Raw genomic sequence first — 17,317 nt, forward strand, 5'->3', positions numbered from 1 at the left:
CTCTTAACAATTTGGTCTTTTTATAAAATTCCCCAAAAAACGATAAGGTTCAATAACAACCGATCGAATAGTTGTTGCATAAGTTTATTTTATAAGTCCTCTTGATAAACGCCATTTGTAAAGCAGAACGAAAGCAAAAAAATAGTAATCCAAAGATCAAGATGAACAATAATATAATTTTTCACTCTTTCTGAGCGCAATATAGAAGTCACTTCTCATGTGAAATGAAATTAGAGATGTTAATCGTTGGAAGTATGTCACGTAAATGAATTCGTTTGTGCCATTTCAATGGCTCGACCATAGTTTAATTTTCATCAACGACGAAGACGAACATTTACACAAACATGCGATCGAAAGCGTACTAGATTTTCTTTTTGTATATGTATTATGCATGGACGCCATGTTGTTTAGCATCAACAATGCATACGTAACCAAGTCGCAGGGTGTTGTTCAGCATTCACTCGATTGTAATTATTTCAATGTTTTAGATGTCTTCTTCCACGAATGTTTGCATTTCTTCAGTGGCCTGAAAAAAAAATCGAAAAAGGTACAAGAACACAAAACCACAAATCTCTTCAATGAACTTTTGCCATGTAATTAGCGAGCAAAATGATTGTAAAATGTAAGAGGTGAAGAACGCCATATTGGTGCTATGTTGTGACGCACCCTGTTGCCCAATTCAATGGTACTACTGTATCAGCATTGCTATGTGTGTATTGTATTCGACTTCGGAATTACTTCGTTTGAGTCCGTCTCCCAGTTGTAGAGTGAAACGCGATGAGCAAACATCGAAGCGATAACGCGTCATAAAATCGACGTTTTTATTGAAATAGAGAAGAAGTAAGCAAAGCAAGAGTAAAGCAACACAAAAAAAAAGAAGAAAAGAACAAGCAAAAATATAATAATAAGAAGAAACAACATACAAGTCAGTTTTGTGGTGTATTAAACTTTGGAATCAAGTGAAATAGAAGCGAACAAGAAAATCAAGAACCAAACAAGAATTAAATTGCCGACACACACACCGTTTAGAAAGAAAGACAGCGAAATTATTTAATTTAGTTATCTTTTTTTTTAGTTGTACAAGTTGCTTGAAGCAGTAACGAAAGAGAATATCTTGAAATTATCAAGCAGAGCAACAATAATCGGCAAATATTGTAGCAGCAACAGCAACAACAACAAAGCGAAAGAAAAAAAATTATTGTGTTATTTAGTGTTTAGAAAAGTTTATTTTTCTGTTTATTTTTTTTTGGTTATGATTTCTTCAAAAGAAAGTTCAAACAACGGCAAAAATTCAATGGTTCTCTGTGTAAAATTTGTGTGATAAATGGACGTTCGAAAATGAATTGTAAGTATCTCAATTGGTGTTGTGTTTGAAATCATGCAAAACGACAAGGAATAAAAAAAAATGTCAAAAGAGAAAAAATCAGCAAGAAAATAAATGAAGAAGACGAAAAAATAAAATTGAATAGAGAAACTTTGTGAATGTCGCGCAGCGATTTAGTTTTGTTTGTTTTCTTTTTGTTTCGAGAGCGAGTTTTTTTTTCTTTCATTTTTGTCAAAGAGAACATAAAAAACAAGGAGTTAGTTTATTCATTCGTTCGTTTTTGAAAACTCGTATTATTTTTCGTTCGATGTTGGTTTAGTTTATTTCAATTTATTTACGAATATTGTGCATGTGTAACAGAGATAGCGCAAGAAGCAGCAAAATGCTTCCATTTTTTTCTTCTTTTCATCCTGGATTATGTGAGTGTTGAACCGAAAAAGAAGAGAAAAAACACAACCGAAAAATGCTGCATTTTGCCTACTTGGAATAGGGCAATTTGTATTTTTTTTGTATCACATGGATATATCGATCAACGCACACACACACTTAACCACCCTGGATTTGGATTATATTTGGATTAACTGAAACATAGACAAACTCAAACATAAAATGACAACAATACATCTATTTATCATTTTGTGCGTCCAATTTATGCCGCAACCGCTTGGATTTAATATATATGCGAATTTTAGTTTTTAATTCGACGAAGTAACTCAATAATTCTATAAATCACCGTCCGGATTTCGTTGTAAAAAAGAGAGTTGAAAAAACGCGCGTTTTAATGAAATCAAATATAACCTTTGCGCTAAAATGTATTCCAATCGCGTCGAACGAATTTTTATATAAAAATCTCGTCATTGCCTCTTCGGTGATTTTTTTTTTGTAATTTTTCGAACGGGTCGCGCGCGCATCACTTCATCTCGCATTCGAATTTGTATATGTGTATATGTTGTTGTCTCGTAACGTATCGTGTCGTGTCATTCGCATAATAAAGTTTTTTTTTCATTCTGTCCTATTTGTTATTTGGTTCGTTCAATATATATATAATTTTTTTTTCGTTTCGTCTTACGTTTGTTCGATTTTCTCTGAAACGTTTGTAATTGTATCATCTATATAAGTTTGATGAACAAAAAAAAGTATATCTCATCATTTAAATGTGTTTAATAACAATGCCAGAACAGAGGGAATAAAATAAAATTGCATGTGAATGTACCAGCACCCTCGAAATCGACCGCATCGAACACGATTGTAATTGAAATAATTCGATAAACAGAGAGAAAAGAAAAAGAAAGAATGAAAAAAAATTATATAGTACGACTAAATGTTACATAATCCATGTGAGAGCGCCTGTACTTTCTACATCTCATCTCATCGTTTGTTCTAAAAGGATACTGTATAAATAAATTGTCGTCGTTGTGCTCCCGATGATTATATGTGTGTGTCTGAATGTTTATTCATGTTTTGTGATGATGAACTATTGGCCATCGCTTGCGCGACTAACTGACAGGGAGTGCAAAGAGTGTGAGTGAGTTGAGAAAAAAAGAGATAGCAAAGAATAAATCCGCTGAAATTCATACCAAAATTTCAGTGTGAACCCTTTTTATTATCTCTTGCTTGTCATATCGCTCATTCTTTCGACTCTCTTTCTACCTGTGATATACAGCAGCATCGATTTGCTGAAATGATATTGAATTGATGAAACCAGTTAAATACCAGTGATTTTAAGTTGGAATTTTGCAGTGCATCAAACCAAAATCTCGACTAAACCCGATAAATTTGTATCTATTTTCTTTTTTTTATTTTTGTAGCTCAAGTTGTGGCTTCGATGGAGTCAAATGATAACCGCATCGCAGTGCAAAACATATAAAAGTTGAATGATGAAATTATGATAAAATGAAAGAAGCATGAAAAATCAAAAGAAATGAGGAAGTGCTCACTGTTCGATATGAAAAAAGTAATTTATATATAGAAACAATACACAAGGATACATGTAATACTCTCTATCTCAATATGTATCGAATGTAAATGAAATGGGAAAAAAAGAAGAAGCAATAGATTGAATACAGTGCAAATAAAATGAAAAAGGATGAGAAGTGATTTGTAAAAAAAAGAGTGAGAGCGAACGTAAGGTAACCGCGTGAGATCGAAAAGATAAAACAAAAAATAATTTTAAAGTAAATCGTGTGAGGGACGGAAAAGCGGGCAGTGAGTGTACAGTTCGAAGGTTTGAATTCCTTTTTTTCTTTTGTCGCTCTGTATTTACTTGTTTTGAATCGTTTTTGAATGGGGTCTTTTGTCCTTTTCAACCAAAACGAACGTCTAACACCAACGACCACACCACGAATTCATTCAATACCAGTGAATGTGTGCGTGTGAGCGAGAAAGAAATAGTAAAAAAAATTATTAAGGTGTGGTGAAGTAATTTACAGTAGCTAGTGCGAACCTATGCGTATCAATAAGATACCTATATACAGCAGCCAAAAGGGATACACACCAGCACCATAACACACAGGATAAAATTGGATTCTCACCGTATTGGTACAGTGAAAAGATAGTATTTGCTCGATACAGTGAACCAATATTAAATGTGTGATTCAAATTGATTCAAAAAAAGCAAGAGAGAAAGAGAGCGAAGAAAGAAGCAAATTAAAATGAATGTATATTGAAAAAAAAGAGAAGAATCGAGAGACATCGATGTAACCATTGAATGTTTTTCTCATTTTATGTTCACGTAACTGTCTATATATTACTGTGTGTGACAACTGCTTCTCCGCTCTTGTGAATTATTATTATATAGATAACATTTTGGAAGAAAAAAAGAAAGAAAAAAGAAATAAGTGCTGCCGAACTGTCAGAATTGAATTAAAATTCTGAAAATAGAAATTATTCTAGTGCACACATATTAGCTGTTTCCATGTGAATGTTTTAACGTGTAATAGTCGAGTGTTCGTGTTCGAATCTGCGCGCGTGAGAACGAGAGAAAAATTATATATTTATAATATTTAGTAATTGCCAGCCGAAACAAAAGGAATATATACGCAATTTTATTTTTATTGTTGTTGTTTTGTTTACCATCAAAGTCCGTGTCTCGCGCATTATTCAAAACCGTAATTTTTCGATAACAGAAACTATATTACTACACAATAATAACAAAGTAAATACACATACAAAAAAGAATAAAAAAAAAATGTTTTGGCAAAAAGTGTGAGTTGTTTACACGGAATAAACAAACAGTGAAATCATCGCCTCCATGAAGGATTCAACGCAAAATGGTACGCGAGACTCGACACCTATGGGTTGGAAATTTGCCCGAAACAGTACGAGAGGATAGAATACGAGAGCATTTTAAAAGGTAAATTAAATTTCATTCCCACATTTTCCCGCTCCGGGTCGATGTCATTCGACAATTCGCTTTTAATATTATCCTTTTCGATTTGCAATACCTTTGTAAGAATCGAGAGCTCGTAATTCAAATGTATTAAAGAGATATGAAAAAAGTGAAAAGGGTAGAAATGCCACGACCTAAGACCACAATTTAAATAAGAACGCATCTGTTCAAATTCAATTTGTGTGCAATCATTTCAAATAAAATTCTTTTCCATCGATGAAGTTCAGGTAAAGAAATTTGGTAGTCCCAATCGTTATACTTCTCTGGCGTTGTTCTATTTTTTTCTCATCTTTTTTTTTTGTTATTGTTGTTGTCGCACATTGCCGTATCGCTGACATTACCCTTTTCACTTAATTTACTGAAACTATTGTAATAAAACTGAGTTTACAGATTCAGGCCACCAAACGCACACTTATATATACCATATCACATTAATCGAAATAAACGAAATCAGTTCGATTTAAAGTAGATCTATTCAGTTGTCATTTTGATGCAATGAGATCATTTAATCGGATCTCCTCGATTACATCGTTTGATATGCATATATGTGTATCAAGTTGACCCCAGTTGGGAGGCCGTTTTACATAATCGGAAAATCTGTTTTTGATTTAACATAAACATGCATTTATATTTATATAGATATAGATATTTAACGTATTTTACAAATGTCAGCTGTGTCTCAAAACCTCGAACATCTGAATTCTCAATGAATCGACTCTATACATAGGAAAAAAACACAACAATCTCAAGAGAGAGAAAGAGAAAAAAGACATTTATATCACATCGTAAAGTATGAAAGGTGTCAAACGAGGGAAAAAAAACGATGAGCGCGGAACTAAAATCGTATATTTTGAAGCCATTAATGTACGTTGTCAGTCGTTGTCGTCGTCGCATGACGGTCATTTTGGTTCATAAAATTCTTCTTATTTTTTAATGCGTGTATGCCGAAGCATTTTTAAATATTTCGCGCTATTATTAAATTATTACCAAATGGCACCCAAACAACCAAACCAAATAAATATGTATCTAATTATAGCGAATCGACTAAATTCGTTGAACACAACAAAAACATATAGATAACTCAAAATATCAAAATAAATAAATGGCATTTGTTGTTTTCTACTTCTTCTGTTCACATATTGTGTCCTGTGCGTGAGTTTTTTCATCGCATGCTTTGTCAATTATGTGTATAAAAATCATATATGAAATGTAAAATTATACATAATTTTGGCTAGAACTTTGATCATGATGGATAATTTTCGATATTTCAAAGACACTCTCAGGCCAAAATCAATCGATACAATTTGATAAATTACAAATAGATTGATATTTCTGTTTCTGTTTTCATAAGCGATTTACGACATGGTTCTGTTTTTCACTGTGTTCAATGTAAATGTTTTGTTTCCGACCGAAATTCCATGGTGAAAAAGAGCGCTGGCGCACATATAGCACAAAAATGTTCTCGCTCTCGCTGCATACCTATTGTAATTGAATGTTATTCAATCGACTAAAAAAAAGTGTATATAAATAAAACGCATAAAATATCCATTGTCAAAACAGTAGCGCGAGAAAGAGAGAAAAAAACGAAACGGCAACTGTTTATGTAATAGTCACTTGTATTCAATTTTATGATATTAATTTCTTATCCGTTTTCATATTGTATTATGGCCATTAATTATGTTTTTCAATTAAAAATATTTTCAATTAAATCGCCAATTTTGTGTGCGATGATTTTTGTCGATGGCATTTTTGTGCTTTTTTTTTTGTTTGCCCTATTCATCTAGAGCAAAAATCCACACAGCACAATTATCCATGTGCAAAATTTAAAAGCAAAAATACGAATGAAACAAAATTGACGAAAAACCAAGCCACCACACATATTTACACATTTAACAAACATATATAGAAGAGGAACACGCAGAGAAAGAAGCCAGCAACTCATTTTACTCCTAGGTTTCATTTCATTTTATACTTTGCACACGTTTGTTAATGATAAATGAGCTCGTTGCGCGTCGAAAAAGGATGCACAGAATAAAGCAAGTAGCGTAAAAGAAACGGAAAGAAAAGTAAAATAAAAATACAGCAGCAACAACAACAAACAAAAGACGAAAAAAGACTCAACACACGAAACGAAGATGAATTCGACGAAAGAGTGAAAAGGATGGCTTCACTTGGCACATAAGTGCGAACGAAATGAAGGATACACTCAAAATAAAAGAATACAAAATATGTATGAATATACATGAAATACGATGTATTGTGTGTGTGTGTGTTTGTTTTTTTTCTCGTCCGTATTTATAGGTATTGAAATATACGTGGTTCGGTGTGTATTGAGAGCTCGCATTGCTCATGTGAACGAAAGAGAGATAGAGTCGTGAGTATGTATGAAATGCACAATACACACAGGGACCACAGTAGAAAATTGAACGCTGAACCAGCAAAGCGACGAAGCCAGGCAGGCACAAATCATATATATACATTGTGTGTATAATAGCGACAACAACGGCACCCAAATTCATTCGAAATATGGCAACGTCGCTTATTTTCATTCCATACTTACACAGCATATTATGTTTTAAATCCATGACAAACCATCACTTCACTTCGCTTCATCAAAATAAAAGTGTACATTAGCAACAACGCAGCAGCAGCAGCAGCAACGACGAAGGCAACGACGACGGCAACAATGACAACAACAAAAACAAATGTACGCAGAGCTAAAGCAAACTAAAGCCCAGAGCGATCAGAGCTCACTATAACATATACACGACAATGAATGAGTGAAGAGAAATAGAAGGAATGAAAATGCTTCCATTTTAAATATGTGAGCAGAGCACGTCAGTATAATCCATTTTATACGCATATTTTTTTCTCATACCAGCCGATTGTATATGCTGCGTCCCTTTCCAATCAACATTGTTCGTTTCATGTAAACGCGTTTCATATCGTTGTTTTCGTCGTCGTCGTCGTGGTTGTCGTTGATGTTATTATTTTTGTTGCTGTTGCCGATGTCGTTGTCGATGACGATATGACAACGGCAATTTTGAGTTTTTAGTTTTGGAAATACTTGAAGCACACACACGCAAACACACATGTATGTACGACGACTGGTACCGAGCAATTTTTTTTAAGCAAAAATATCTCGTTTACACAGTCTATCTCGTTTGTGTGCATTTTTCCGATGACTGTTTTTTTGCAGCATATATTTGTTATGCGCTCTGAAAAAAAAGAACATGACAAATAATAGAGCAAACGACAATGGAAACGTATAGAAAAAATATCATACACAAAACTCAAAGACAACAACATCTAAACCGTAGACGAAAATTAAAAAAAAAATGAAACAAGACATATCTACTTTGTAGTTCTCCTTTTCATTTACACTATCTAGTTAAAAAAAACCAAAGTTATAACAACACCAACCAAATGTCTACATGGATTTCGTGTTTGTCGTCTCGGTTTTCTCGATGAAATTTTCTACTTGTTTATCATGTCAAACATTGTATAGCGTTGAACTGAATTTGTCGGTGTTCGTTCGACAATTTTTGCCATTCAATTGCATTACATTTTCAATTGGTTTCATTTCTCATGCAACTTTTTTTTCGTCATTGACATGTAGCCAAATGTTCGGTGTGTAAGCCATTGAAATATGGTTGAGTCAGTGTATAAGCGTTGAATATAATCAAAAAAAAGGTTGATTTTTTATTTTTCGCCATTGTTGTCGATATCAAATTCTAATCCATGCCATGTATACATTGAATGAAAAATGTGGATTAGTCACTTATCGCTCATGGCTTATGATAGAATAATCGGGATTTCTTGTCGTATACACAATTCCGTGTAGGTTCAAATCGGTATAGGCTGCTGCTGCCATCCACAAAAAAACATACACGAATTCATGTGGACCATTGCGGATTTATTGCTTCTTTTCGGTGCAGTGAATTTGTAAATGAGATGTCGAATGCGCAATCTAAACAGCATCCCAAAAATGAAAAAAAGAATGAATAAATGTGTCCAGAGAGAAGAAAAAACCGCTCTGTAGACACTATAGTTCACAATCTACATTTTTGTGTGAAATGATGGTGCACCAATACGGCTCTGTTTGTTGTGCTGCTCATGTCAGCTTATATAGATTTTAGAGCGATTTCTCGTGGCTGCTGCTGCTACGAAGCAGCAGAAAATCGTGGACGAGCGCGCGCACCACAAACGTGTTAAAACACACCACGGCTACGAGTTCATGTATTTTCTCTCTATGTCGATTTGTTGTTGCCGTTGTTTTCGAGGTGTAGTTCGCTCTGCTTTTTTTTGTCGTTTTCTTAACATTATATGTATCTCTTTTTTTTCTGTTCACTGCTCTCGAATCAATTGCCACTCACTCGCAACACATCGATTTAATAGAGGAGATATAGCAATGAAATAAAAAAACGCGATTAAAAGATTGCGTTAGTTTTGGCTGCTGCATGAATTTACTTGGTTGGCAAAAAACCAAACCGAAAAATCCGCTTCGTTCAATTTTTGTTAACGATTCGACATCATCGCGAAAGAGAGATAAAAAGAGATCCAATTCTGACTCTTTTTCTTCTTTTTTATTCGCATTGTACTTGTCTTAGTTGCGCCCATTGCACTTTAAACAACACGCTCTTCGCATTTATATGCACTCACAATTGCATTTTCTAATATTGATATTATGTATTACCTACGCATTGTTGTTTGGCTGGTTGAATGCATTTACATTTAGTTTTTCTACTTCACTCGGTTTTTCTTGGCGCATTCCGCTGCCATTTATGCTGTGTGTGAATACACGTCATTGTAAGTACCTTCTCTACCAGCCATACTACACACAACTCTCTATGTACAGGAGACAGCCGAAGGAAAAACTTCTCTTTTTTCGTCTTTTCATAAGAAAGAAAAGATATATATATATATATAAAATGCATCGAAGACAGTGAGCGTATCGTAAACGATCTCACTCAAGTCAGTTTTCTATGAATATATTTTCTAGATGTGTTTTTTCTCTGTCTCTGTTCGTCTCACTTGTCATTGCCGATTCATCCGAGCCACGAATAATGAACGAACGGGATGATTCAATGAGACAAACCGAGAAACGAACAAAAGAGAAGAAAAAAGAAAATAAAGAATTCTCTCTATAATTGCTATTATTATTATTGGATGAAAATCTATATGTATTTGTACTATAGCGCACTGTTCAAATGAATATAAATAATAAAAGCAATAATAAGATAGAAAAGCGAAGAAGAGGAACAAAAACCCATCTACACCATCCACGTACCGTATTCAATATAAACGAACGAAAATCCATTCGCTCGCGCGCGCGTTTCAATGCGTCTCAATTTGTGTGTGTGAAAACGAGATGGATGCACATTGTTCAGCAAACCAAAGACAATGTGTACAAGCAGCACTAGCAACATAACAAAAACAACAACAACAACAAAAACACAAAATACAAACGAATACACAAGGTAATATTGTAGAGTTACGCGGGGTGAGGTAACAAACTTGAACTATAATGGCTGCCTTTATGTGTGTGAGTGTATCCATGTATTCGTCGATGTATGTGTGTGTGATATTTTGTCGAGAATGTATAGCAGCGCTCCGAAAAAAAAACACATTCGGCCATTTGCTGTTGCCGCTGCTGCTATAAATGGTTTCTTGCGTATTTATTATGGTTATAAATGAATGGAATTGGAAATTGTGCTAGTGTTTGTGTGTGCGTGCTCTATTCGTGTGAGTGAGTCTATAAGTAGAGTTATTGCTGAGCGTGTGTATGCTTGGCTCGTCATCGTCATTCGATGATCCATTGTGTGCGTGTGTATTTGGGTTTGAATGCGCACAGCTATTTTCTGTGTGAACAATGTTTCATTTTCTAAGTCTTCTTCATGCGATAAATGTGCTCGAATGTGATGGGTAGCTTATGCCGCAAGCAAGATAGAGATGCAGAACGGAGCTGCAGCAGCTAAGGCAAATAAAACCCAATTGAAATGGTTGTGCTGTTGTTGTTGTCGTCGTCGTTTCTCAAGTATTGCTGAAACCAGAACTCAATTTTATACATTTGGTTTGCACGTAGCCAGCGCTCTGGCTCCTTCTTTTTCTTCTCTTCATTTAAGCGTGTGTTTTTTTCTTCCTTTGCCTCGTTTAGTTTTTTTCCTCGTCGACTTTGTTTTGCTTTTCAATCGGTTTAATGAGAATCCATTGGACGTGTGTATGTGTATGTGTGAGTGTGTGCGTATTTCTTCTCTGTTATATTGACAAATACTAAATATGAGACCGATGAAGAACTCTCTGGTTTTTACGGTGTGCCTTCTGCTGCTCCTGCTACTCTGCGTGTATTTTGTCAGAGTTGATTCGTTTAAATATGTATATATTATATGTATCGAAAATGGTGTAGTAACCATTCTCTCTTCTGCCTCAAAAACCACTCGTTCAGCCCAAGCAAATGATAGAAAAATACGATTCGTTTCGTACATACACATATATTTTTTGCAGAAAACATATGAAGATGTATGCGAATGCCATGCAAACACCAATTTAGAGACAGAGTGAAAGAACAAAATAACGAGCTGCTGAAAAAAGACAAATTATTCATTTGCTCAGGAGCGAGCGAAGAGGAAAAAAAAAGCGTTTGCGGAGATAGAATGAGACTTTTTGCTCATCGACAAAGATTTGCTCGTCAAATTGCTTGTGCAAAGCAAACTAAATGCAAAAAAAAGACACACCATACAGTAAATAAGTTTTATATGAATTTTTCATTCTTCTGTTCACACTGAAAATGTATATATATAGCCTGAAAATATTATATGTTCATTTTCGTCTTTCAATTTTCCCTTTTTTTCTCTGTCGCTCTCGCTGTGTTCCTTTACTATATATCGTTACTGTTATGCTCAATGGTAACAAAACTTCGAGTAATTCGTTTCGTTCGTTTCTCAACACACAGAGAAATTGGTTCTTTCTTATAAATTCTCCGCTCACACACGTTCTCCTCTCGAAAAATAAATATAACGTTCTTCATTTCACCAAACAACCACACCAATCGATATTCTTTGGAATGAAACTTTTCACGACGATGGTTTTTTTCCATTCGTTAAGAATCTCATATTTTTTTCCGCGTCAAAACATAATATTACGACTGTTAATGTTTTAAAATCCGACGTCAATGTTTGATGTCGTTCGAAAACTATATTTTTATTCGATTTTATTTTATTTTGAAATACGAAAGACAATAAGAGAAAAAGAGAAATGGAATAGAAAAGGAGAGAAAGACAGGAAAATAAGAAGAAGAAAGAGAGAATACAGAGAAGACAGAGAAAGGCTAATAAAAAAAGAAGTTTCCGTTTATTTAGTGGAATCGAGTTAATATCTGATCGCTTACGTAGCTCAATTTGATACATGTTAATTCGTGAACATCTCCTTAATGACACCTGTACGAAAAAGCCGAAACTCAAATTCGACGAAATCCACAAAATGAAAAGATATGAAATGAAATAGCAAATGATTTAAATTGCATAATTTTCGAGATTCAGCTGTTTTCTTCTTCGTCAGAAATGAATATCACGCGAGGCATATATGTACACACACAAACAATACGAAATAAGCACGTCGCCTGTGTACGAATCGAGTCAAAGTGTAAACTCTATATCAATTTCGCTTGCAATATAATCAAGAACTTGAAGCTTCACTACTGAACAAAAAGGGAATTCCATAATTTATTCATATTAAGACAGTAAATTGAAATAAATTATTTTCGTCGCTTTTTTTTTTCAGTCTTATTTCTCTTTGTCCATTCTATCTACTTGAGTCATTGCGTGTGATGGGTGTGCAGGGTGTAATGTGGCTTGGCTGTATTTGTCAGATGAAATTGATAAATTGACAGTACAATGTCATATGTTATGGCGATTTTCGAGCAAATGGACAAAATGTATTTCGTTTGAGTCTATGCGCTCGATCGTTTATTGTTGAATACGTGGAACTTGTTTCGGAACAACTGGACGAAATTCCAATTTATTCAAGTGTTCTTTTAATTTTTTTCCCCGTCACATTTAAATAGGGATTCCGTTTATTCGCTATTGTTATTCTTTATTATTTATAGCCCAAGATGTGTATTTTGCTCGACTTTTTTTTCATCAAATCTGTATTCTCTTCAATGGGTGTCTTCTTTTACTCGACGTCTGAGCGCAATGCTGTTATTTTTTTTATGGATTGTCCATGTTTTAAGCGGGCTTAAATTATATATAATTTCTGTGTTAAAAAACTGTAATTTGTTGACGTATAACGGCTTACAGGTACCTCGCGATCGCATTCGCTTGAGTCGCAATGAATGTTGCACACACCGTCTGCACTCAGTGCTTGTATTCGACTTTGTGTATTCATGGTTTTTTATTTAGAGAAGAAAAAAAGAGAGCTATAAACGAATAATGGTTTCACACCAAAAACCATGTTATTACCACAGAAACATGCTTGCAGCGAGTCAATACCGTTTGATCGTAGCACTTTGCGGATATTTGCGATCTCAAAAACCGCCGCAGAATTTTTCTATTAGTCAACGCCAAATAAGTTAATAAACAACGTGCTGAAAATCATATTCAAATTTGTTTTTTTGCTTGAATCCTTGCGATTTAAAGCAGGTTTAACGTGTTTTATTCATCTCTTCTTTTTCTTTTTCGCTATTTCGAATAGATTGATTCCCTTTTTAGACTTAGAAAAAAATTGAAAAATAACCATTTCATATACCTCTTTCATATCATTCTCGATGAATTATTAACACGTTTTCTAAGCTAATTAAAGACAACTTGTTCTCCAGCATCATCGTGTCGTTTAAAATTCATAAGCTCATCAAACCTTTAGGAAAAAGTAAACGAATCGAAAATAGATTCGTCAAACACTTTGATTTTGCTAATGCTTGCGCATGGTTGCGCGTGTGATGCTAAATTGATTTAGAAATTAAAATATTTTATGGTTTGCGGCACCAGATCGTAACATCTTGACAAATAGTCACATGCAAATTAAATTTGATTTGAAAGAAAGAGAGAGAGAGAAGTGACTTTGCTTTTTTACATGTTGCGAATTTGCGGTTGCCAAAAACGAAATACAAAAGAGCCAACATCAAATCAACCGAATTAATAAATACTAATCAAACACAAAATTCAAAATGCACACCATTGGAGGCAACAAACAGCCAAGAAGAAAAAATATTCCATACATAAAATGGCAAAGAAACAAATATGTACAAAACGAACGGCACACAGCACATTTTTTTCTTCTTTACTCTTTTTCGCATTCTCTCTTGCTCTCTTCATGTTATATCGTGTTTTTTTTTGTTTTTTTTGCTTCGCTCGTGTTTCATATGTTGTTTGCCTACCTTTTGCAAGTATTTGAAACGTGGTGCGATACAATGCAATATACGCGTATATTTCCGGGTCTATTTTGTTGTCTTTCACAAAATTAACTCGGTTCGTGCGCCTGTATGTGTGTTGAACAGTGTGCACGTTGTTAGCAAACGACATTGTATGTAGTTGAAGTAAAAAAAATATATATACTAAAAAAAATTGCTAGAGTTTAACCTTACCGTCTATCGTTCCATTTGTGGCTTACTTAGTATAGAATATATGACTGTGTACGTGTGTATGGTAATATCTTGACAAAAACACAGAGTGAAAGAGAATCATAAATAAGTAGAAATCTCAATGGCTCTCTCGAATTCTCAAAAGATCGTTCTTTTACATTTTTTTCTCTTCTTCTCATGTGTGTTCATTTGAAGAGAAAAAAAAACCTTTGAGGCCATCATTATTTTCTGAAAAATGTCCATTTCTCTCTCTCTCGTTCTATTCGCCACTCTTTTGTTTTACATGCCGTCTAAACAGCAATAAGTAGAATATGAAGACGATAAAGTGCGTATGCGGAGAGAGACCTTGATTTTTGTATGCCCAGCAGCCATACTTGAATAATATAACTAATATTCAACAATTTTGTTGTTAAAAAAAATAACACAAAGAAAAAATGTATTCGCTTACAATGTCAAAAATAAAATATTTCTTCAGAATTTTATGTCGGGTAGCCGAAGAAATATAGAGATAAAGAGAGACGACGTTTCTCTTCGTTTCTAAAGTATTTCCATATTTTTCATTCTTGAAGTGTGTAATTCGAAGGAGCACTCTTAGTTTCTCGTCGTTCGTTCGTTCGTTCGTTCTAAATTCATGTAATTGCACTAACAAGTGAAGCCCAAGTGTATGAAGCCAATGAAAATCCAACCATTCTGATTGGAGCCGACAAGCGACCGACTCAATGCGTCACGTTTCGACGAGAACCAAATGCGTATTAGAGATGGTTTTCAGAAAATTTCATTCTTTTTATATTTAATTCGTTAAAGAATAATAATTCTTAGAATAAAACAGTATAAAGAAGACGATGATCTTTTTCTAGTATTTCTTTAACTATCTCATCATTTTCTTTCCATTTGGTTTTGTCGAAACGCAACTTTGGAAGAACAAACAAACAATACACAGAGAGACTGACAGAAGAGAGAATGAAACGATGAATATTAAATGAACACTAATAATGCAAAAATGCTATCAACAATTTTGAATCTTTGACGTTGTGAAAGGATTATATTTTGTTGAAGCAGAAAAAAGCCGTTGAAATGTATTTCCTCTTGAAATGTCATGCCAAAACAAATTCTAAATTAAATTTTTACGATGTACAATGGTTGTGTGAATAAAGCACGGCTCAATTACGGCTTTGATAAAATAGAATTGACGAATTTTTCAACAGCATACAATTTTCATGTAAATTTCAAGCGTAACATGCCCGCTTGTAATTTTTAAAGCGTTTAATATCGTTAGAGGAACAGAAAAAAATGACAACCACCGAAGAAAAAAAAAGTCAAAAAAATATAAATAAATTTCAATCGAGTCAAAGAGCCGACACAACAGAGACGATTCACGCACAACATAATTCACATCGTTTATAATATCTCACATCAACACATACCCCCGCCACCACCACCAGACGCCAAAATCGTTCAGCAGAAATGAGCGACACAAACTATTTAATATAATGAAATAAAAACTAAAGCAAATGAAACGTCGCAAAAGCAGCGGCTGCAACACAACAAACCATTTACTCATTTAGCTCATATGGTCGTCTCTGTTCGAATGGTTGATTTTCACCATTCGTCTGCATGCGACGATTTTTGGATGGCTTGGTATTTATTATTATGATGATTTTTTTTCTGTTTATTCGTTCGTTCGTTATAACGATTGAATGTTGATCGTTAACTTGTTCATGTGAGCACGAGTACGATTGTGGTTTTATTCCGTGCACTGTTAAGCTTGAACGCTGTGTGATTTCCTTTGTTTATTTCAATGCGTTTGTGTTACGTTTTTTTTTTTTCATCGTTGTATATAGTATTCGTTTGCGCATTTTAATATGCAATAATGTACGAATACCCTTTAACGAGATAACAGTCGCGCTGTAGTAACTACAACAGACTCACATCGACTGAAAAAAAAACCATGCTCAGTCGCTTAGGAAATAAAATTTTTCGGGGGAATTTCCAATGTTCTTGGCAAAAACAAAATCTACAAAATACAGTGTTTTTTTGACGTGTGTAGGGGTACTCGCATCGGAAATCCGCAAACATTGACTTTCAAAATAATAAACTGCTGCTTCGATTAATCTATTGCTCTAAAAAGTTTTACTATATTGACATGAGCTGGAAGCTTGCACGTCAGTTTTCGTTCATGCGGAGTAGCGTGCAAATTAAATTGTCTATTTTTTTGCTGTTTTTCATTTTATGAACATAGAAAATACACACATACAGACACTTACAAATACGTCGAGCAGATGAAAATGTTGTTGTTGTTTTTTTATTTCTCTTTGTTGGACAAACAATAAACGCTGGTGTATTGGATTACTTCGGTTTGATATTTGATTTATCTATATACACTACACTCGGTTCGACTCGAACTTATGATTTGTATTCAGAGTGGCAATGTATGCTGATTTTATTCGTTTGTTTGTTCGTTCAAACGACGCTACGTAACAAAATTAATAACCAGGAAAGAAATTACAATGACCAGACCATATAATTATGAACTAACTTTCAACTGGCGCATTTGTTTCTCTCTCTCTCTGCTGCTGCGTGTTCTGAATTACATTATGTGAATGTCGGCTACTCAATATATACATATTTGCCCAATGCCGAAATTGCCCTCTATTCAAACGGAAATCTGTCGATTGATGAATCTCTTTTTTTTTATTGTTGCGATTGTGATTAATCTCTTGGCTATAATTAATACTGTGCAATAAAACAAGCGATAAAAATCGCAAAATGCTAGTGTAAGGAATGAAATAAAATCGTGTAAAAATGTATCGGAAAGAGATGGAAAAAGTTGTAAATAAATTTCAATGAAAAATTTGCGATTGTATGTACATTTTGAAATGTTCGAAATAAAAGCGGCGATTCGATCACATGTTACAATGATAATGAGCCAAGTTTGCGCAAAATCAATTATTTGCATGTTCTTTTCAATCGCGTAAACAGTTGTATGTTTGCATTTATTTCCATTGGACGGCAGTGGCGGTGTTGATTT

At 34.3% G+C, this 17,317-nt stretch overlaps 1 protein-coding gene across 2 annotated transcripts in view; it reads left to right on the forward strand.

Annotated features, from left to right (window-relative positions):
- Positions 1–3,847: 3,847 nt before the first annotated feature.
- Positions 3,848–17,317, forward strand: part of LOC116343185 (protein split ends) — a 37,700-nt gene continuing 24,230 nt past the window's right edge. For both annotated transcript variants that reach the window (XM_031771114.1, XM_031771115.1), the window contains exon 1: positions 3,848–4,676. In XM_031771114.1, the coding sequence (XP_031626974.1) occupies positions 4,594–4,676 (83 nt within the window). In that variant the 5' untranslated portion in view covers positions 3,848–4,593. The remainder of the gene's footprint in view (positions 4,677–17,317) is intronic.

The sequence above is a fragment of the Contarinia nasturtii genome, unplaced genomic scaffold (genome assembly GCF_009176525.2).
Source record: "Contarinia nasturtii isolate CC-2019 unplaced genomic scaffold, AAFC_CNas_1.1 Cnas_scaffold_993, whole genome shotgun sequence".
NCBI lineage: Eukaryota > Metazoa > Arthropoda > Insecta > Diptera > Cecidomyiidae > Contarinia > Contarinia nasturtii.